Consider the following 22,742-nt stretch of genomic DNA (forward strand, 5'->3'; position numbering starts at 1 on the left):
CATACTAATTATGATCATAAATGTATTTTTATAACTATCTAACAATTTATTTGTCATAAACGGTTACTTTTATTGCTTCTTATCTGGCTTCAAGACCACCCTTCTTTCTCAACCACTGTTTTATTGTGATCAACAAGCAGGGGGCAACCGAGAGAACAGTTTACGTTAGAGATTACAGACCCGCTATCAAAGCTCCTGACGTATGCACCGATTACATCTATATGATTTGCAATTGCTGTCAGCTCTTTTGTGAGTGATCCATTGTCATTTATGACAGGAAACCCATCATATACCATGATTAGATGTGCATTAGAGAGGAAGTGACACAACTATAAGAACTGACCTCAGATTACTGTTTAAGCACTTGTCATGTGCACATGTTGAACATAAACACAGTCTGAAGCTTGTCAAGCCACTGAGGAGAAAATTGTTACCAGAGCCTGAAGGGATTTGATCATTTTATTACAGAGGCGATATTGCACTCTTGTCCTGAACGTGTGGATGAGACTTTCAAGCGTAATTATATAAACTCTTCCAGAAAACAAGTTAACAAAATACAGAATTAAGTGCAAGCAAATGGGACAGTGAGAAACAATATACATGAAGAACGTATGAAAGGTGACTGCTGCCACATGACCAATGACTGGATTACAAAAGATGAAAATGTTATTATAAGAGCAAAATGACAAACTGAGCCAGGTTAACACTGTACTGGATGAGATCTTATAGTAAACGTCTGGTCAAGTGTGGAGCATTTCTAGTTTTGAGTAACTCAATCTCATACTGATTATCAAGATTTCATGCGACCCTTAAAAACAGACACACAATCGAAAATATGATTTCAGTGCTGTGATACAGTCAGGACAACACTATTGCCCAAAGATTGATGTGGCAATATGACTGATGTTTCATTCCTGCTGAAAATTGTACAACTTACTTACACTGCATAAACAATACAAAAATACAAAACAAATACAATTGCAAAAAATGTTTTACCCTGCTGCATTACTTTGGTAACTAATGCATAATAGTTCCTGAGAGAGGCTAAGACGACCTCTTGATGGGTGTCCTTCAGCGTCCTAAAGGGGCGGGGTCATTCACTTGACCAGTCATTTACCTGAGGGCGGGTAAGGGGCGTGGCCTCAAGTGACTAGGCTTTTCCGGAATCGGAGGTTTGTTGGCACGGGGCGTGGCTTGAGAGGGCGCTGACTCCTCAGACACACTAAAAGTTTTCATGAGTTGAGCCACACGGCCCCGCCCCAAACAACTTTCCTCTTTTATCTTGGACCCCACGTCCATAGAAAACTTCCGTTTAGAGGCGGCGACCACTTTGAAATCTTTTCCTGCAATAACGAGAAATTTTGAGTCAAGGACGGTTAAAAACATGGTACATGAAACAACTCCAAAACATTTCACATCCCCCCGCCTCTATCCCTCCCTTTTTATGTTCACTAAACACTCTCTTCTATACACGCTTTATTAAAATCTCTTTTCACTGTCCCTGGCTCTTTCTTCCAGCGCTGCAGGCTGCCAGACCGGAGGTCGTCGGCGCAGGATGTAGAGCAGGGACGCAGCTGGGTGTAGTTGGTGTGTGTGTGCACGGTTATGGGTGCGTAAGAAGTGTAGGGCGCGTGTGTGTAATTGAGAGATGGAGGGATGGAAGGAGGAGAGGAGGGCCGTAGGGATGGCGGTAGAGAGCAGACAGACGCTGCTCAGACACCAGAAGGCTTGAGGAGCTGCTTATTTTTAGCCTAGTCCCCAGGGGACACAGATGTGTGAGTACGTTCGCTCTCTTCTGCACTCTCTCGCAAACACATATAGCCTACCCCTTCTCCTTTACACGCACAAACTATGACACACATTTTGCCCCTCACAAACTCTTTTTGTTAAAAACACACTCTCTCTCATGCACGCTCACACAGCCCAAACACATATGCGGTCGGTCACTTTAAATGTATTGAATCACTCACGGAGTGCTTTTAAAGAAGACCAGGCTCATTTTATGATCTTGTTAATCTTTTTTGTTTTCGTGTCTTTTCTCTTTGACCTCCGGTGAACTTTTGTGAATCCCATGAAAACATGTTGTCACATGTTATACCGCCAAAGTTAAAAGAAGTAAAGGAGACAATCATTTGTATTGTGTATCAAGACAATAAAGCCCACGTTGGGGATCAGTACTTTAAAAAAGCATTACAAATTGCCATTGACATTTTAATATTGAGAGTTTTAGGGCATTTCAATTATTCTCAAAGGTGATTCTCATTAGAATCTCATTACCGTTGGCCATTGATTTTTTTAGCAGCATAAATTAAAGGCAGTACAACAAATATTACCATAGTCAATACATGCCAAAAAACAAAAGTTTTGGGATGAAAATAAGCTTAAAGCTTCAATCCGTAACTTTTTTGTTCAAAAATCAGTATGTTAAGGTGTGTGGCGTGATATTGGAGAAATGTCAGGTTGACCTTTTTTTACTTCAATCAAAGTAACTTGCAATTTTAGGTTTCAAACAGAGAAGGCGATAGAGAGTCACAATTTAGGGATTGCAGCTTCAATTGTAAAAATAGCCCTAAAATATGCTTCTATTCCGTAAAACACAATATAATTTCGTACATTTTCTTTTGTTCTTTGCTTGGGATGAAATATGAATAGACAGATTTCATGTGATTCACCTTCTCGGTTGCTTACTTCTCGTGTCCAACCCTCTCTTCTTCATATCTGTCCCCTCTCTCTTCCTCCCTTTCGCTCTCACTCTCTCCCTTCCTGGCCCCTGACCTGTGGTTCCTGTGTTAATGTCCTCTCGCCGCACTGCGTGGGCCTGCCACTGATTGTCTCACTGTGTTGTGTGGTCGCCACGGAAACCCTGGATAAGCTCCAGCGACCGAGGCGGACACACATGCGTGCACAGCACTATTACGCACACACACTCACACACACACACCCAGAGTAACACTCATGATCTAAAGCTGTTTGTTCCACCGCATTTTCCACGCCCCACTAGTAGCCCGTTCTGTGTCCTACAAACACAACACATATGTGTTAGCGTGTGTGTCCGTGACTGTGTCTTCACACACGCTACCCGCTGTTAGCTGACACCGGCGTAACGACGCTGTCGCTCGCCGGTGTTGCCGTTTTTCATCCTCCCGTAACCTCAGCGTTCCACCAGAATTCGACCTCCGGAACCTGAGACTCACAGCCACCCCCCAAAGCTCGGCTGAAACCAAACTCTCTGCTCCCAGGCCAAAACTGCCCCCGCCAGCTTCATCCGTGCAATCACTTGTGACAAAGCCTGCAAGCACCTGATCGCAGCGAACTAAATGCCAAAACCACAGCCTCACACTCTGCTTCGCCTGACAACAAGTCGCAACGCGTCTGTCTGCACTGAACGCGACGGTGCCGTGTATCACCTCAGAATGATCATTAACACGAACCAATCAGCTGTGAGCTAGAGGCTGGTCAAATGTAAAAATAGCTATGTATCCAACTTTACTTTCAATGGAAAGTAAGATTAACTCATTATGCAATTGTTGTAATGTGTGTATTGCTGAAAATGTGTATACAGATTATTATACAGAAACTACCAGGAACATTACAGACAGAATTTTATATATATATATTATTTGAAACAAACAAGGCGAATAAAAGTTGCTGGAGTGGTCTACATAAATCAACCCATAAATCCATCGTGATGCACCTCAACGGATGTTTGTTATAATGTGAGCAATTTAGTTTTCACGCCGCGTCGCAGAAATAGTGTGAGAAGGGAATGTGCACGATGTATACGGGATACTTTCTATTCCAGTCACCGTATGCAGATAGCAGAGATGAGGGTCGAGCTACACCGACAACCCCATGCCAGAGAAAAGCACGCTATCTCTTTAAATTCCCCCACCGCTGAGAAACTGTGGGGTGGGGGGGCAGAAGTGGGGCAGAGGGCAGAATTCCGGAGCGGCACGTCTGTGCGCTGAGCCAGGCCGCGGGGGGGTCACGGCTGCCAGGGGGAGGTGGGGAGGGGGATCTGAGCGGAGCGGAGGCTGGGGGCCCTGTCACTTATCAGCTCCGGCCGAGCGTCGCCCAGGGCCAGAGTCGGGAAGCAGCATTGGAATGCGTGTCCTTCCCTCTGAAGGTGAAGAGTAGAGACGCACACACACAAACACGCACGCAAAGACAGAGCGAGCAGTTGTGGGAAGCTGCTGCTTTCACGCACACGCCAGGATGAACATGCACGCTACACATTCCCGTGACTTACGCGCTCTGAACCACACCTATGAAGTTAAAAGCTCATGCGAGTTATTTACAAACACGGCACACATCCAGGTGTATCTGTTCACACTTGACAGAAATGTAACCAGGATTAAGAGTTTTGGAAAACAAAGTGCCACAACATTAAACATGACTATACACTGCATAAACTATTATATATATAAAAAACTAAATGTAATATCCCATAACACTATTGAGATGGATCTAGTCTATATACACACACACACACACGCACGCACACACACGCACACGCACACACGCACACGCACACACTTAATTTACTTAATTTATATTAAGTAAATAAATAGAATAATAACAACACTACACATAATCTCATATTCTACATTAAACTGAACTCGATGACCTGACCTATCCCAAGATATGGTGGGGCAAGCAAGGTCATTATTTCAGTGTTATTTACTGTAGGAGTGTTTATAAGCTGCACTTCTTCTATATGCCCAGCAGGGGGGGTCAAGAGAAATGACAGTGAGTTAAGTATCATTTCTAATAATATACACTGGATGGCGCACATTCGGCTTTTTGAATGAGTCATAACATCTGCTGAGGTGATAGAAGTGTGAAGAAAAAATGCTCATGTTGAGAAATATACCCAAGAGATGTGTCCAAGATATCATCAGTAGAGAGATGACAGGACTATTATTGAGGACAGAGGGGATGGTTCAATGAGTTTCCAATAGACAAATAATTAAAATACATTTTAAAATTCATTAAAAATGAGAATACTCACTGTACACTGCGTTCCAAATTATTATGCAAATTGGATTTAAGTGTCGTAAACATTTAATTTTATATTGTTCAATTAAACTTATGGATGGTATTGTGTCTCAGTGCTCTTTGGATCACTGAAATCAATCTCAGACACCTGTGATAAGTAGTTTGCCAGGTGAGCCCAATTAAAGGAAAACTACTTAAGAAGGACGTTCCACATTATTAAGCAGGCCACAGGTTTCAAGCAATATGGGAAAGAAAAAGGATCTGTCTGCTGCCGAAAAGCGTCAAATAGTGCAATGTCTTGGACAAGGTATGAAAACATTAGATATTTCACGAAAACTTAAGCGAGATCATCGTACTGTGAAGAGATTTGTGGCTGATTCAGAGCACAGAAGGGTTCGTGCAGATAAAGGCAGAATGAGGAAGGTTTCTTCCAGACAAATTCATCGGATTAAGAGAGCAGCTGCAAAAATGCCATTGCAAAGCAGCAAACAGGTATTTGAAGCTGCTGGTGCCTCTGGAGTCCCGAAAACCTCAAGGTGTAGGATCCTCCAGATGCTTGCAGTTGTGCATAAACCTACTATTCGGCCACCCCTAACCAATGCTCACAAGCAGAAACGGTTGCAGTGGGCCCACACATACATGAAGACTAATTTTCAAACAGTCTTGTTTACTGATGAGTGCCGTGCAACCCTGGATGGTCCAGATGGATGGAGTAGTGGATGGTTGGTGGATGGCCACCATGTCCCAACAAGGCTGCGACGTCAGCAAGGAGGTGGCGGAGTCATGTTTTGGGCTGGAATCATGGGGAGACAGCTGGTGGGCCCCTTTAGGGTCCCTGAAGGTGTGAAAATGAACTCTGCAAGGTATGTAGAGTTTCTGACTGAGCACTTTCTTCCATGGTACAAAAAGAAGAACCATGCCTTCCGTAGCAAAATCATCTTCATGCATGACAATGCACCATCTCATGCTGCAAAGAATACCTCTGTGTCATTGGCTGCTATGGGCATAAAAGGAGAGAAACTCATGGTGTGGCCACCATCCTCCCCTGACCTCAACCCTATTGAGAACCTTTGGAGCATCCTCAAGCGAAAGATCTATGATGGTGGGAGGCAGTTAGCATCAAAACAGCAGCTCTGGGAGGCTATTCTGACATCCTGCAAAGAAATTCAATCAGAAACTATCCAAAAACTCACAAGTTCAATGGATGCAAGAATTGTGAAGGTGATATCAAAGAAGGGGTCCTATGTTAACATGTAACTTGCCCTGTTAGGATGTTTTTGATTGAAATAGCTTTTGATTTCAGTAAATATGACCTCCTAATGCTGCAAATTCAACAAATGACCATTTTCAGTTTTTTACAACCTATGAAATGTTTTCAAACTCTGTTGTGCATAATAATTTGGAACAGTGCATTTTGAGTTTTTCATTTTTTAAATAAATACTGTTGTCAGTGGGAGGTTTGTTCAATAAAATTCCAAATGTACCCTAACTGTTGATTACTTGAAAATTATACTGACTGTCATTTGCATCGACAAATTAGGAAAACCAGAGAAAGATATCATTTGCATAATAATTTGGAACGCAGTGTACATTCTATCTGATACATACAGTATATTATGGTTCACGGGTAACCAGTGTTAAGGCTTGGCATTAAAGTCAGTTTGACATACAGTATACTGAAATGTTTCTAGAAAAGTACAATCAAGAGTTCAGCACACAACGAAATAGTCTGTTAAAGGTGTAGTGAACTGGCCGTTTTTATTGTTTTATACTATTGTCTGATGTCTACTTATGACGTTCGTGTGGTTTTTACATTCGAAAACATCAAAATCAATAAGTAATAGGCTATTTTCTACCCTGGTTTTGAGGCCGGCTGGAGAAACGCTCGGTTTTTAAGGGCGGGCCGCATAGAAGACTTGGAAGTGAACGCCCACTGCTATGATTGGATAGAAGCTTGCGTAGTTGACTTAGTTGGAGCCTTCTGTGAATTTGGTTAGACACGTAACGTTACGTAACGAGATTTTACTCAAATTTACGGACTTATTTCCCGGATGTGATGGCAAAGTTTTGCGTATAGTTTATATAGCCTATAGTTGTATGGTGTTTAGTGATATATGACCGTACATGTCAGCATTTAAGACCCGCGAACCGGACAGAAGATCACTGTGATCGCGGGTATGAAATGTTATAGTTTTCATGATAAATAAACAAACGGTAGACTCCCGGCCAAAATGACCCAGCACCAGAAATAATAACAAAAGACTTCAATACAGCCTTAATTATTCGCAAACGGTGGATAAAAATATGATATATGAGCCCGCCAAATCACAGAGATGTCGATTACAATTATTACAAATGACTAGAGGTCCCCAGGTGATACTATCAGGGCATATCAAGCGATCTCTAACGAAGCAATAGTGACGCATAGTACAAATATGTTTTACTCTCATAAGATTGCTGCGCCATTCCTATCGGATCCAATATTGACGGCACAGCACTGCTTTTTAATTTTAGTCTCTCCACAAAGACTTGATCAAGGAATCCGCGTTGAAATGAAGCAAACAAACGCTCAATGTTTTCCCCACGTGAGCGGGAACGTCTTTAAAAATGAACTTCACGCATTCCTACTGTCGGGATCCGAAGGATGGTTATGAAGCGACTGTGTTCTTCCACAAACAGGCACTGCACAATATTTTGCGATCTTTAACGGCATGATGCTTACACTCGCTCTATTTCCGTGCAGCTTGTGTTCAGTACTGTCATGTGCGAACCAGTGGGCGGGGCTCGAGAAGTAGGCGTTGATATTCTTCTGTGGAGGCGGTGTTCAACCTATCTATGACAGGTGCATTCCAGGACCTGCCGTTCGCTGAGCCTGGTGTCAATAACGTTTTCAGGTCTAATACTTACAGGATGTTCGCTTGAATACAATTCCCTCTTATATAACAAAAGCTCGGGTTAAAATTGTGGTCCTAGTTCACTGCACCGTTAATATTCTGATGTCTTATTGTAAAAAGTAAGGGGACATAAGTGATTTACAAGGACAATGTCAACAAAAGCGTAAATTCACCCTTTTCAAGGAATTTGTCATTTCACACAGACTAAGAAACATTAGAGTCATGTAAACAGCAGATCCTCACCTCTGTTGATCTGTGGTTTGGGGGTGTCTTGAGGACGGAGTCTAGATGTATCAGGCAGCTGATTGGTCGTCCTGGCCTCTGTGTCAGTATGGGCAAGGCTACTGGGGGCCGAGGGTGTCAGGGGACAAGATCTCAAGTGGGGCCGATAGCAAATCGAGGACAAGATTGCAGTGTCATTTTCCGACTGTCCTGACTCAGCATTATCTCTGCTCTCCTGCGGCTGATGGGATACCTGCCATAGACACAAAATAAACCATTTACTAAGAAGTAAAAGTTGCAATTTGTGTATCAAACTGCAGGTCCTGACAAAGCGAAATATGGGTTTACTATGGTATTGCAAGGGTGGGAATTAAATATTAAAGGGATAATTCACCCGAAAATTTTAATTCTGTCATGAATTAGCCTACCCACCCTCGCAATGCTATAGTCAAAGGTTCCCCAGAACTGTTGGCTTTCCTAAATTCCTCAAAATATCTTTCTTTGCAAAGAAATGTATACAGGTTTGGAACAACTAGAGGGTGAGTAATTCATGACAGAATTTTCATTTTTGAGTGTATTATTCCTTTAATGTGAAAATTAAATGTAAAAATATAGATTTTTGGTGTAATGCTGTAAGATCTATTTAACTTCCATGGTATTGTCTTTTTTTTGTATTTATGCATTTGGCAGATGCTTTTATCCGAAGCGACTTACATTGCATTGTATTATACATTTGTTTCTGACTATATGCAATCCCCTGGGATCGAACCCATGACCTTGGCATTGCTAGTGCCATGCTCTAACCACTGAGCCACAGGAAGGTATTAAAATTATTTTACATTCAAGACAACAGAAAACAAAACCGTTTTCTGCATTACAGACTTAAGATGAAGCCAAGATGCCTTCAGGCTTTTAACTTTACATTTCTTTCCTTTAAGAAATTAAACTCATTCATTTGAAAAATAGCCTTTAAGTAACTTTTAATCCTTCGTTTACGTCATAAACAGTTGATGAAAAATGCCCTGAAACTCTCTTTTTCACTCTGATGAACACATATAAAAAATACCCCCCTCATCAATACATGCAGTATTAAGACAGAATAGAAATGTGTTGTGTGCTATGACTTGCCCTGCCAGGGGCTTCTGGGGGAAAAAGGGAGAAATGATGTGTATGTGTGTGTAAAACAGGAAGAGAGAGAACTAGGAAGAAATCAGAAACAAGAGGTCCTTGCCCAAACCCCAGGGGATAGTCCCACAATCCTATCCATCTGTGACTGACAGGCACGTTGTCTCACCCGTTTTAATTCCCAAATCAACTTTATCAACCATCTGCTCTTGAGGAACGCAGAGACCCAAATCAGCCCCCGGGCTCTCTCAGGTCCACCTGCAGAACGCACACACCCTTGTCTGCCTTCCAGCTCTGCAACTTATAGGACACACACTGAGAGCGCTACCCTCTCTAGCAGCTTAAAAACACCTTTATACTAAAATATACTTTGTACATTATGTAATACGGTTTTCCAGTGGGGAGGGGGGGGGTTTGGGGGGCGTAACATGACCCAGAGGGGTCCGATCAGATTTGCAGAATATTAGCATTAGTAAGTAGGTACTTACTTGGTCTTATCTATAAACCTGAGCCACATGTAAAGAAGGACCAGAATATAAAGGGGGTGGGCTCTTCTGAAATAACCCCCTAGCAACAACTTCGAATGTACTGCATAGGGACTACCGACACTTTCAAAGCAACATCACAAGCGAATGTTACTGGCCATGCACGCTTTTGTGACCCAAACGTAACTTCTGGTACACATCCGCAAAGAACAGAGCTCTGCAGATTATTTCTGACAACAAGCAAAAGAAAAAACATGTAAAGTATTACCTAGTAAGTTAAAAGTATGTCTAGCCAGTAATATTTTGGGTTACTAGTAGAAGAACCGTTACTTGACCCATTGAACAAGTTTACAACAATTAATATACAAGAAAATATTCACATAAATGAATATTATTGTAATTCAAATAAAATATAAAGTTATATTATTAGCCACTAGCCAGACCGCTTAACAAACAAAGACCGGAAGTTAACTTCGGGCCAGGCGTGTGCATCTGATGAAACCATCTATACTGAGACCAAAAAGATATATTGTCAAAATGCTGCCGTCACGATTAATGTACATGCACGAATACTCGTTTAACAGCGTGATTAAAGTGTTGTGTGCTGTGCTCAGCTGTTGGGGTCAAGGCACTGAAACAGGTGTGATCTGTGTTGCACAGAGCGACAGCTGAGGGTAAAACGATCTCAAGATGAGAGCACAAGAACTGCCGCTCTGACCCCGACCCCTCCCTTCCACTCGGAGCTGAGCACCAGAAGAGACCACCAACACTCAGAGGAGGCCATTCCTTTACACTGACACGGTGTCCACACCGCGGCCAATCCTGTGAATACTGTAATATGAACGAGACTGAGTCGAACATGCCGACCCATTTTTATTGGCACTATTAGACTGGTGACAAGGCAAACACAGCAAAAGTCATCATTTATTCTTCCTCATGTGGTTCAAAACCTGTATACGACTCTTTTTTCTGTAAAACAAAATAAGATATTTTGAGAAATGTGGTTTTGTCTCCATACAATGGAAGTCAATGGGGACCAATGTTGTTCGGTTACCAACATTCTTCAAAATATCTTCTTTTGTGTTCTGCGGAAGAAAGAAACATGTGGGTGTGTAATTGAAAGAATTTTGGGGTGAACTCTCTCTTTAAATGACCCCAGTACACTAGAGCGGCGATGAATTCCACAAGTTTATGCAAAACCTGATGATCCATGTTATCCCAGCATGACTCAAGAACGTTCCAAATGGCATTCTGTATGCCTCGATGGAAGCAATGAAAGCTGACCTTTTGTACAAAATAGTTGACATCTGATAACTGACCTCCATGTCGTGCATAACTTTATATGTTATGACTTTTTCAGACTTTTGAAGCCCATTGCAGAAAGACAAGAGAAATACGCTGATACGGTCAGTGTTAATGGCATTGCTGTCAGTGAACGGTGGTGGAAGATCCAGGGACTTTCCAGCAGCCTCTGGTCACATCAGCCCAATGAGCTCGTGAATATGAAAAATGTCGATTCACTGCCAGAGCTCAGGACTACACTTGTCCCGTTATGCAAAACATAGTTTATTGCGGTAATTAATTTGCACAATATTGTTACCGTAGGCAATTAAAAATATCCTCAATAATTCCACATTTACTTCTTTTGTGTTTATTTGCGCAGGTTTTGCACTCAGTATTTTTAAGTAAATGTTACGTACAATTTTTTTGTAACGTTTTTTTCACACAGTTTTTTAAAGTAAATTTTACTCCAGTTTAAATGAGTTAAAATTTACTTTAAAAAAAAACTGTGTGCTAAACTTGCACAAATAACCCTCACAAATCCAAGTTGTTTTTTTACAGTATAGTTTTAAAAGTTTCTCTAAAATTGATCAATAAGTCAAAATGAAGAACACACTAACGTAAGCCTTGTTCATGGAGAGTGTGTACAAAACCTGTAAGAAGATATATCTTTTCAAGCATGTTGATATATATTTTAATGGACTCATCAAAAGCTACAGGGCACCAATTGCATATAAAAATGTTGCTAGTGATGCCAGCAAATATATAAGATATAATACAACATAATCACATAATGCACTACACGTGTGAAAAATGGATTTATCACATACATACTCATGACATGAGCTTTTCATTTCTATTCTATGAAAAAAACATTATATAACACGATGCTTTCTGGCTGTCACATGCACCAGGTAGCATGTAGTATTGAGGCCAATTTATAGTTATTTTCATTTTCAAACTATTGAACAAAATCAATTAAAAGTGCATCATTATAAAATGCTGTACTATACTATAATACAAATTCCATGTTTTAAATATAATATTGTGATACATTTTGTAAGGGTTTGTGTCTTTAACAAACAACATATTAATCATATTAAGCTGAACAAAACACATTACTCACATATTCTACAGGTGAAGGTGGCATCTCTTCATCTACTGGCACCTAAGCATTAGGAGAATCCATTTAAAAATATGACATATAAAAGCATTCTAAATGTAATCAGAAATGTGTGGGGTCCAGATATGACCCCTCGTGACTACACCACAGCTGTACAGGTTTAAAGGTATTCTGTAACAAAACATCTCATCCATTGCTGATCATGCCTGCTGCAGTATCAAAACACACCTGTGGGGGCGCCAGAGTCCTTAACTCTTTGTCAATGTTCTCCTGTGAAAACAAAAGTCAAGACTTTAGTACTGGACAAAACGGACTATTCCCTCTCTAACAAACATAGCATCTGTATAACATCTGATATATAATTATGACAAATGTTTATATGAAAATCATTAGCTTGTCAACTTCAAATGGGCTTGGTCTGGAGTTTCTGTGACTATCCCACAGTTCTTAACTTGTGGCAGTGAGTCACATGTGCTGAGGTTGAAGGACGTATGTTTGTGTTTAACAAGTGAAAGATCATAGTCTGGTAATACTGGCCAGCACATCTTCCCTGGAGTGCGCTCGCTGCGCAAGGTGTTGCCATGGAAACTCTAGTCCAACCCCCCCACCCTCCACCTTAGTTTAACAAGAAAGAAGAAGGTGAGTAGATCTCCCCCTCACACATCCAGTGTAAAACCTGTGTAGAGAATCTTAAACACATAGCACACGCACAGAGTCTGATGTACAGTAAAACACACCCACGCGCACTAATTAAGGATGACATCACTATAGCATTACAACATGTTCTAACCAGCTGCAACCGCGACAGGAACCTGTCGATAGCTTGGTTTCCATTTCTGAATCTGCAGCATCCATAGAAACTCTGTGGACAAAAAAATCTCACTCCCGATGTATATTAAACATCAAATATGGACGAAGCTCAGAAAGAATGATGGTGAATCGTTCTCAAGCTGAGAAACATTGGGTGTTATATGACAAATTCCTTAAGTTCAGTAAGGAAACAATGAAACAATGCGTTCTGGTGAAGCATCACAAAATCCTGTTAAAACCAGCAGAACTAGTCACAAACACAAACAACTACGTGCATTTTTACGAACTAAACTAACTTTTCAGCACAAACTATGTGTTCCTAGTTTAACCGTGTAGCATAAACATGTAAACAAAGACAACACCTTCACACGCAGCTCCGTTTTGGTTTTCAGAGTAGCGTGGACCAAAAATGATCTCAAATCTCGATTGGTTAAAAAACTGTGTTACGCTGCATAAGCCTGGAGTATCTTTGGCCACATGCGGACGTGTGTTCAACGATTAATCACGATTAATTGCATGCAGAATAAAAGTTTGTGTTTACATAACATACGTCTACGCATAATTACTTTGTTTTTATAATCACGTACACATACATGTATATATTTAGGACATATCTGCATGCATATATTAATATTTACACATGTATATATTTAAGAAAAATATAAAAATGAATGTTTATATAGAATTTAAATTATATAGAAATGTTAATATATACATGCAGATATATTCTAAATATATATATATATATATATGTATGTGTTTACAAATACAAAATAAGTATGCAGACATATATTATGTAAAACTTTTATTCTGGATGCGATGAATCGCGATTAATCATTGAACAGCCCTAAAACAGACATATTGATACACGAGCACAAAGAACCGAGAGATCGCGCCTGAGAGATGGAGAGGTGGGTGGTAGTGGGAGGGGTGTTCTTTAAAGGATGAAAAGGAATAACAGAGGAGAAAGGAAGGAAAGGGGAAAGGAAAGTGCGAAAAGAGGGAGAGATGGAGGTTGTGATTTATTTGGCTGTTGAACGATGACTCTCCCTGTGGAGAAAGTCCGTCTCGCTGCCCCTCGGCTGTGTCCGAGATTAATGACACTAGCAGGAAGGTCACCTACACACACACGCACGCACGCACGCACACACGCACGCACGAACGAACTGATACGCACCGGCACAAGTTTAAGAATCAAGTTTGGGTAAACGAGTACATACATGTATACACGAACACACACCTTAAAGTTTAGCTCAACTCCTGAATGGTCTTTGGGAGGAAGGTTTTCCCGGCCTGATCGTACAGGTTCTGCTGACGGTCGGTTCGCCAAGTTGCTTTTTACAGCTTTGGGGTGGTTGCTAGAATACAAGACAATAAACACAAGAACATCATTGATCAGTCCTAAAAGAACGAACGGTTCGACGCCCTTCAGACGTCTTCAGAAGTTGCTTTAATTCCTAAACATGCAGCCATACTGTGAATTGTGAAGGACGCTGGTTGTTTTTATCTCGGCGAACCCCGAGTAGATGATCTTTGGGGACTTAAGCTCATCCACCTCCCCGATGACAGCGAAATGCACGTCTCCATCTCGACCCAGCAGCCAGCTCACGCTTTTGCCACGCGCTGCAAAGAGAGATGAAGAATGACTTCAAGCTCATTTTTCAGGAATTCGTAACAATTTTACGAGGTGTCTAATTTGAATCGTACAAAAAAGTATGATTAAAAGAGAAAAGCATAACGCCCGTCCACTAACCCCACCCCTAAACTTAGTTACTGGCGTAAAATCAAATCATACTAAAACGTACAAATAAGATTGTACGAATTCATACAAATTAGCTGTAAAGTAGTTATGAATTCCTGTGAGATTGTGTTGAATTTGCATAACCCACATACTTGTGGGTTAAATTGTACAGGTTGGACATGAGAGTGGATGAATTATAAAAACCTATTCCCTGTTTCTTCAGAAAACTGTTGGTGGTTTCTACAGGATTTAAGACACTTGAAAAAAAATGAACTTATGTGCATAAAAGGCCAAATGGAAGCTGAATTCAGAGGTAATGAATGGTATGACACATGTGAAGGTTGTTTAAAGAGACGTTACTATAAAACGTTTGCCAGAAAATAAGGAAAAGCCTCTCGTGATGAACTGGTTCTTCTTGTAAAAGAACATTCCAGTTGAAGAACTTGACTGACACAAGCCTGATACCAGTCAAAACAAAAGCCACAAGTCACACCAAAGAGACAGTTAGTTACAAAAAACAATTACATCGTTTTATTTTTTTGTTGGCATTTCAAATGTCTTAGCCTAACCTAACGTGTTATTCTGAGATTAATAAATACATTTTTGTTCATTTTATTCCCCATTTTATTCCATTTAATAACCACTGCCTCATGATGCCTTAAAATGACTCAGGGCCTGTATGCTACTGCTACATTAGCTTTAAAGGGATACTTCATCCAAAAATCCTTCAAATTGTTCCAAATCTGTATACATTTATTTGTTCTGATGAACACAGAGAAAGATATTTGGAAGAATGCTTATAACCAGACGTTTTGCCGATTTTGCCCCCAATTGACTACCATAGGAAAAAATACTACAGTCAAAAGTGCCCCAGAACTGTTTGCTGTCCTACATTCTTCAAAATGTCTTCTTTTGTGTTCAACAGAACAAAAAAAAGACGGAACAAAAAAAAAGATAAAGTATTTTTCCTACTATGGGAGTAAATGCCTGGGGGCAAGATCTGTTTGGTTACAAGCATTCTTCCAAATATCTTTCTCTGTGTTGAACAGAACAAATAAATGTATACAGATTTGGAACAACTCGAAGGTGAGTAAATGAAGACAGAATTGTCCTTTTTGGGTGAACTATCCCTTTAATACATTGAATGCCGAAATGTTGTACTATTACAATGGCCATTAAATGAGATGACAACGACAAAACAGCATTTAATGGAGGACATATATCTGTGAGCCAGTGTGATAACATCTCTGGAAAGTTATAATGTTAATGTCATGCACCACAGCACTGCCTCTGTAAATGGGTTTATTTCATTAACTGAACACATTTACTAAGACGTCTGTGTGAAAGTTCAGCTGTTTTTTCTCACTGCAGTTGTCACATGAAGGGACTGCATCTATTATGTTTAATGAATGCTTTTAAAACGATAAACATCGCTTGCTCTCAGTGCTTGGACACCTTTGTAGACATAACAATCATAATCACAAAAAAAATATTTTTACAAAGTTGTGTTACAAAACTGATCCCACCCAACAAATATGTTCCAAGAACGTTTTGTTAACATTGCCATTTGGTCGAAAATCGATTATCCTATGTGACGATTTAAGTCGGTTGAGACGTTAAATGAATCGCAATACATGTTTTAAACAGCAGGGGCTGCTGTGTTACAGCAAACTCAAACTCAAAACGCTGACACTTCTTAAGTGTAAAAAAATCCAAGAAAACAAAGTCTTAGTTTGTGTGTATTAAAAGAGACTTTTGTATTAGTTATTTTATATTTGACTTGGAATGTGTTTTAAAATTGCAGTTTAGTTTTGTTATTTGACATAAAATATACTTTTATTTGACAAAGAAATGTGCAGCATTTCAGAAATAATACAAGGGCAGTTGTTTATTAACCACAGAGACATTTTTACAAATATCCTCTTGACATGAGGGTGACTAAATGATGGAATGTTTATTTCTGGATGAACTATCCCTAAAAGTTATGTTTATGTCATCATTTCTGAATGTCTTAAATGTCCACTAACAACATAAAAAGAACATTTTTATATCAATGTTTATAACGTTTAGCAACAATATAAAATGTTAATAAAATGCTCTTTCAAGTTACTGCAACATTGTTAAAATGTTGAGAGAACGTTAGCCACAGTTCTGATAACGTTCCCTGTTAGCTAGGATAAAACCATTCAATAACAAACACATCGACACATCATCACAAAATGGTTCACATCTGTTGCTATTCAAATCTACAATCTCTGTGTCTCTTCCGTCTCAGTGTCTTCTGATCGTCTGAGTTTCCTCTATACTTCCTGCTTTGCTGGCAGTCATCTGTTTGAGTGAAACTTGGCCTGCCTGACGTTTCCTGTCTTGCTCTGAAAACTGGGTCAGTAACAAAACTCTTTCCACTGTCTCGCGCAGCCAACTCACTTAATGCAGCGGTCAGTCTATCTTCTGAGACTCCTTCTGTATTACTCTTGATTTTGATCATTTTCTCTGTGAATAATGTCTGTTGATCTTGAGCGTGTTGTGTCGGTATGTGTGAGGAAAGCACTGACCTGCAGGAACAGCTGCAGTTGTCTGAAACAGACAGAGAGCTTTCTGTTCTCCTCTGAGGTCTGACGCTCAGGGACATGATAATAACCGCTTTGTTAATGGCTCAAGAAGACTTCCTCCTGGAGTTATGAACGTGTCCAGCCAAATTAACCTTTCAGCGGTCTGTTCATTATTTACCGGTGCACATCCGTGCTAAACCAAAAGTCTGAACTTAGAGAATGCAAATATGTAAATGGCCGGTTGACAGACTAATATGCAAATTTATCCTATGGTGCGACAGCAAGAATTTAGAAAAAAAAACTGACAATGAAAATAACCCTCTCTTATGCTATAGACAAATATATGTATATATAATGTAATATTAACAGTTTGTTTTCGAAATTTTGCTGTCACACCACAGGTCAGTGGTTCTCAAACTGGGGGCCCCAAGATGGATCCAGGGGCACCACAGATTTTGAGGCATTTTATGAAATCTAGAAGATAATAAGTCTTAAATTTAAGATAATAAATTTGGGGAGGGAGATGCAAAGCGATGCATTCCACACAAAGGGGGGCTTACAACGAAAAAGTCTGAGAATCACTGCCATAGGACACATGTACGATTTATTCGTTATTTACCCGAATTCACTTATATTTTACCTCACCAGCTGTGGATGACAACAAAAATAGCCATTTATGTTCTATGCCATACCGTTTTCAACAAGTCTATGAAATATCAGGTTTTTCCAGTAACAATGCAGATACGTTAGATTCCACAAGCCCTCTGTACGTCCAACTAGTGTAAATGCGTGAATGGGTGTAGCTTCAGCTCAACAACATAAAGATTCATTTTCATGCATGTTTACGTTTCCTCCATGTCTTGTGCTGTTTTACAGAAACCTCGATCTCATTCCTCTCATATCTCAGCTGTTTGCTCCTCCCTTTTCAGACAGTTGTCCCGCTCGCGGAAGCTTGTGCGTTAAGAAGGGGCAGAACTGAGAAAAACCCATTTTATTGCTCTTTTGATGGAATCTGAAAACTTAAAGCCTCAGCGTATGGTCAGTGATACACATTCGTAGTGGTAACATCTATAAATCAGATCTCATCTACAAGTGTGCCGAAGCACGTTTTATGGAACCAACCATCAGAGTCTGTCCCTAAGAGCTTCTTCTAGTATCACGAGACTCTCTATGTGTGTAGCAACACATGATATGTTTAGCAGTGGTGGATAGTTTGCTATCAGCTGAGCTATTCTGCCTTAACTGAGTCATGTACCACATTAAGATTCTGACCATATTGAGTCATTTCAAGCCGGCAAAGGGGAACAAGAACAGACTTGCATGGTATTTTGTTTACAGTTTTTGGGGGGAGGGTATGGTAGTAATCCTACTTTTAAAGCTCAAGAATTTCTGATGACCTCTCATCACCAAGACCTTAAGGGAAACAGAACAAAAAAATTGGCAATAATTTTTCCTACTATGGTAGTCAATGAGGTCCAAAAAATGTCAGTTGCTAAAATTTTTCCAAATATATTTCTTTGTGTTTAACCGAACAAAGAAATGTATACAGCTTTGGAACAACTTGAGGGTAATTCATGAAAGAATTTTCATTTTTGAGTGAACTGTTCCTTTAAATTTCAATGAGACTCTACCGCAAAGTAAACCGTGTCTCTTGAGAAAATGTCCTAAATGATGACTAATGAATAATATGCTCTTACTCAGCACTAGACAGGAAGTATGACTAAACTGTACTTTATATTACGTAAATTAAGAATTTAGAAATCACAAATCTAAACTACATCTACAAAACTCACACATCAGTTGGCTGTTGTGTGATGATTTGAGATCCAAAAACAGCTTCCGATTCCTCTTCAAACAAGACATATTATGGAACCAGGGGAACATACGTATAACAAACCCTTCGAATCCTATATCTTTGATGTTCGATAAACCCATGACCCACCTGTTTTTGGTTTGGGTTTGAGCGGTTCCCTTTCCTCACGCTCCTTCCAGCGTCGCACCTGCTCCTCGCGCATCTTCAGGAAGAGCGTCTTCTTCTGCTCATCGTTCAGTGCGTCCAGCACATCGGGGTCGATGTACATGTCCTTCAAGATCTGCTGTAGCATGGCCGTGGATGTGGTACTCCTTTATATATTCTGAGCCTTGAAAATGAGGATGATGGAAATGATGACGAAGCACAGCCTGGTCCTCGAATCCACTGCTGCGATGTTCCTTTACCACATACAAGCTCTCCTCACCGATCAGCAGCCATGCGCAGGACACGCTGTCAGGAGAAATGACAGAGTACAACATCTGGAAACAATCTGCACGTTTTTTATAGTTTGTTTACTTGCGCCTTCCTGTGCTGTTTTTGGAGCGTTATGTGAAAAGTATGTTAATAAAAGTCCCGCTGACTCTTGCGGTTTCTTTCTTTGTTACAGGAGAGTAAAATAGAGTAAGACTCATCATTTACTCACTCTTATGTCATTCCAAGCCTCTTTCCCATACAATAGAAGTGAATGATGTCCTCTTTCTGGTCTCAAAAAGGACCCGCATATTAATCATGATTCAATTTTCTAACAATTCTGAATCAATTCACAAATTTCCCAAAATCGATGCGCTGCATGGGACAAATAAAAAATATTGCTAAAAGACTAAAGTAATGACACTGAAAGCAAAAGCGACACAATGACATCAAAACAATATGCTAATTAGCACGTTAAGAATCGATTCTGAATCGAATCTTAGCTCTAAGAATCGGTTCGATTCGAATTGTAAGTTACCAAACGAATCCCACCCCTAAAAAAAGCTTGAATATTCTGCCAAACATCTCATAATTCTTTGTCTATGCAAAAACGAAAGTCATACAACATTGAAACAACATGAGCTAAATATATAATAACATCATTTGCATTTTTGGGTGAACTGTCTCTTTAAGATTTTCCTCTACTCAAGCACACAGGTCCTCTGCATTTTGGGCCTGAACAGGGGATTCCTCAGAAATGGGGTGTGCTTCTTTCATCAGCAGCTGCCCCCTTCTTCTATATTAACATGGTCCCACTATTGAACTAGCATGCCACAACCTTTTTAAAAAAGACAGCAGACAGAGGCTGAGATAACACGCTCACAACCGTAACGCTTAAAGTTACAGCTTCCACAATACTGTACAAACACGACAGGACAAGCAATGTCTCCGTGCCTTCATATTTAATGTCTTAAACGCAGCCTAAATCACGAGAGATAACAAAATACAAAGGAAAGTTGGAAAGAGAAGAAAAAGACTTAAATGTAAAGTCGTACTCACAGCTGGGTTCGGACGTTCCACAGCACACTTAGAGGGAAAGTGAGTGCTTGTGTGTCCTTCTTGGCTTCGTGTATGACTTAGCTGGTGACATCACAACATTCCACACTCTCTCTCTTTTCTTTTCCTATTTCTAACAAATTTGCATTACACGCTGTCCCTCGCTCGCCTTCACACAAACACACGCTTCCTTTCTGCTCGTGTAACTACCTTAGGTTGGACGAAAACTCAGGAAGCAGACCTCAGCTGCTGGCACAGTAAATAAAGTAGCAGCATCCTGTTTGACAAAGACAGAGGAAGGAGAGAGAGAGAAAGAGTTTGAAACTGAGGAGGAGGGGCCGCTGTAGCACACAAAAAATGACAGAACTTAATCACTCTTTAGCAAACCACATAAAATGGGCGAGAGGGCGTTTTCTGAGGATCAGCAGATGTTTATGTAAGCCTGTTCTCCATTAGTGCATAAATGATGACACAAATCTGTGATTTTCTGGAGAATATTGAACTTCTCTATTACTTGAAATTTCACTTTGATTAAACTACTTAGTATATCTGCAAAACTTCCCTGTTTATACATTGTTAAGTAATTTATGTCAACTTTTCATGATTGAGATTAAGACACTGGATTGATGTAGATAACAGGTTGCGTGATTTAACTGTATTATAATTTTGATTTATAATGTTAAGAGACCTGGCACCATTACAGGCGAACACAGTGGACTTCTAAACATACTTTAGGTGCTTTATTTTAATCAACCCACCAGGGGTCGCACAAGTGCAAGAAATACTCTTCGACCCGTTATTACTAAATTATTTGTTTTAATGGGTTTGGATGTGTTTAACAACTATAGTGATGTAATTATATGTGTGACAATTATTTGTTTTAATTTGCACACAATTTCCAGTCACATCCAACATACTGTCAGCCGCTGTAGATTTTACTATTTCTTGTATTGATCTTTATTATTTTACTTTAAATTTGTACTTTATGTGTTTACTCTCTCTTTTTTACTCATTTTTCTGTTACTACAAACACAGTTAAGACTAGTGTTTATGCCTGAACAAGAAAGATCTATATCATTCATATCTGACAGATGCCGGCTGAGCTTACTCCACAGTTTTTGGTTTTAGATTTTTAATCAACAGCGCCATCTGCTGGTTATAAGTTAATGGTCTGTTGGATCCTCTACTACAGTTACTCAGTTGTGGCTGTCCCAATATTACATTGTCACTATATGAAATCAGGTCCCAATTAAAAAAAGATATAAAATAAAATAGATCCCTATAGCTATATTATCGCATTATCTTTTGAATAAAAATAATTCAACTATTCCGGTCTATTAAATTAAGGCCCAAAAAACATTAACCCCCAGCAGATGCCGCTGTTGATTAATCATCTAAAACGAACAAACGTGAAGCTCAACTCGGCCTACATGTATGAAAGATGTCGATCTTTTTGTCAGCAGTGTGTGGAGACAACTAAACGCCCGATGATGACTGAAAATGCATTAGTCTATAATGCATTAGTCTATAGGCTCCATGACTCGCCAAATACTCACCATCGTGTCGCTCTAAACCCACAAAAGGAGATATTTTTACGAATCTTCACGCAGCTCTTTTACATACAATTGACAGAACAGATCTCAAATTCCAAAAATCGGCCAAAAATTCACTCACCACATCTCATCCTCTTCATGATAAACCCGAAACGACCAATATTGAATTCGTTTTTATAGAAAATAACAATGATCGCGTTCAGATCCAACGCTAGCAGCGTGACTTGTCGCGCCAGGTTTGACGTCATTGACGCCAAGAGGTTATTGGCTTGTGAATTAATACGAGTTCGAGTACTGGAAACAGAAGTATACTTTTTTAAATTTTAAAAGGTTTTATTGCCGTGACAACCTATGTCTTTGTAAGTTTTCTCTAAAATACTATCGTATGGGGTCACACAGTTCAGAAGATAGTCATATGAACTCTTTATTGTCCTTTTAGGAGCGTGGTGCTGCGTAGTTCGTGGCATGTATAGATGCATGTTAATGTTACAAAAGTTGTTTTTTGTTCAACAGCGAAAAATGACAACAAACAGTTGAATCACATAGAGGTAAGTAAAACACGACAACATTTTATTTGGGGGTCAATTAATTCTTTCAAGGAGACCAGTGACGTTATTATAGCATGTAAACATATACATGGCTTAAAAGTGCCACGTATAGGCTCTATCCTGAATCTTT

The 22,742-nt window shown here is 39.9% G+C and overlaps 1 protein-coding gene across 1 annotated transcript; it reads right to left on the reverse strand.

Annotated features, from left to right (window-relative positions):
- Window positions 1-421: 421 nt before the first annotated feature.
- Window positions 422-20,809, reverse strand: zgc:100829 (uncharacterized protein LOC445149 homolog). The gene is made up of 8 exons (XM_057360695.1): window positions 20,515-20,809; window positions 19,174-19,494; window positions 14,414-14,561; window positions 14,179-14,296; window positions 12,357-12,398; window positions 12,132-12,173; window positions 8,136-8,367; window positions 422-1,343 (listed from the first exon to the last, which is right to left on the reverse strand). The coding sequence occupies exons 2-8, from the start codon at window positions 19,334-19,336 to the stop codon at window positions 1,114-1,116; spliced, it is 975 nt and encodes a 324-aa protein (XP_057216678.1). The 5' UTR covers window positions 19,337-19,494; window positions 20,515-20,809; the 3' UTR covers window positions 422-1,113.
- Window positions 20,810-22,742: the final 1,933 nt, after the last annotated feature.

This window comes from Triplophysa rosa, linkage group LG19 (assembly GCF_024868665.1).
Source record: "Triplophysa rosa linkage group LG19, Trosa_1v2, whole genome shotgun sequence".
NCBI classification, from domain to species: domain Eukaryota; kingdom Metazoa; phylum Chordata; class Actinopteri; order Cypriniformes; family Nemacheilidae; genus Triplophysa; species Triplophysa rosa.

Coding starts and splice junctions, on each gene's coding strand:
- zgc:100829 (XM_057360695.1), bottom strand. CDS start 19,336: ATGCTACAGCAGATCTTGAAGGACATGTACATCGACCCCGATGTGCTG. Junction 14,297..14,413: donor AGCGTCCTTCACAATTCACA/GTATGGCTGCAT, acceptor CTTGTATTCTAG/CAACCACCCCAAAGCTGTAA. Junction 1,344..8,135: donor CAAACCACAGATCAACAGAG/GTGAGGATCTGC, acceptor TCGTTATTGCAG/GAAAAGATTTCAAAGTGGTC.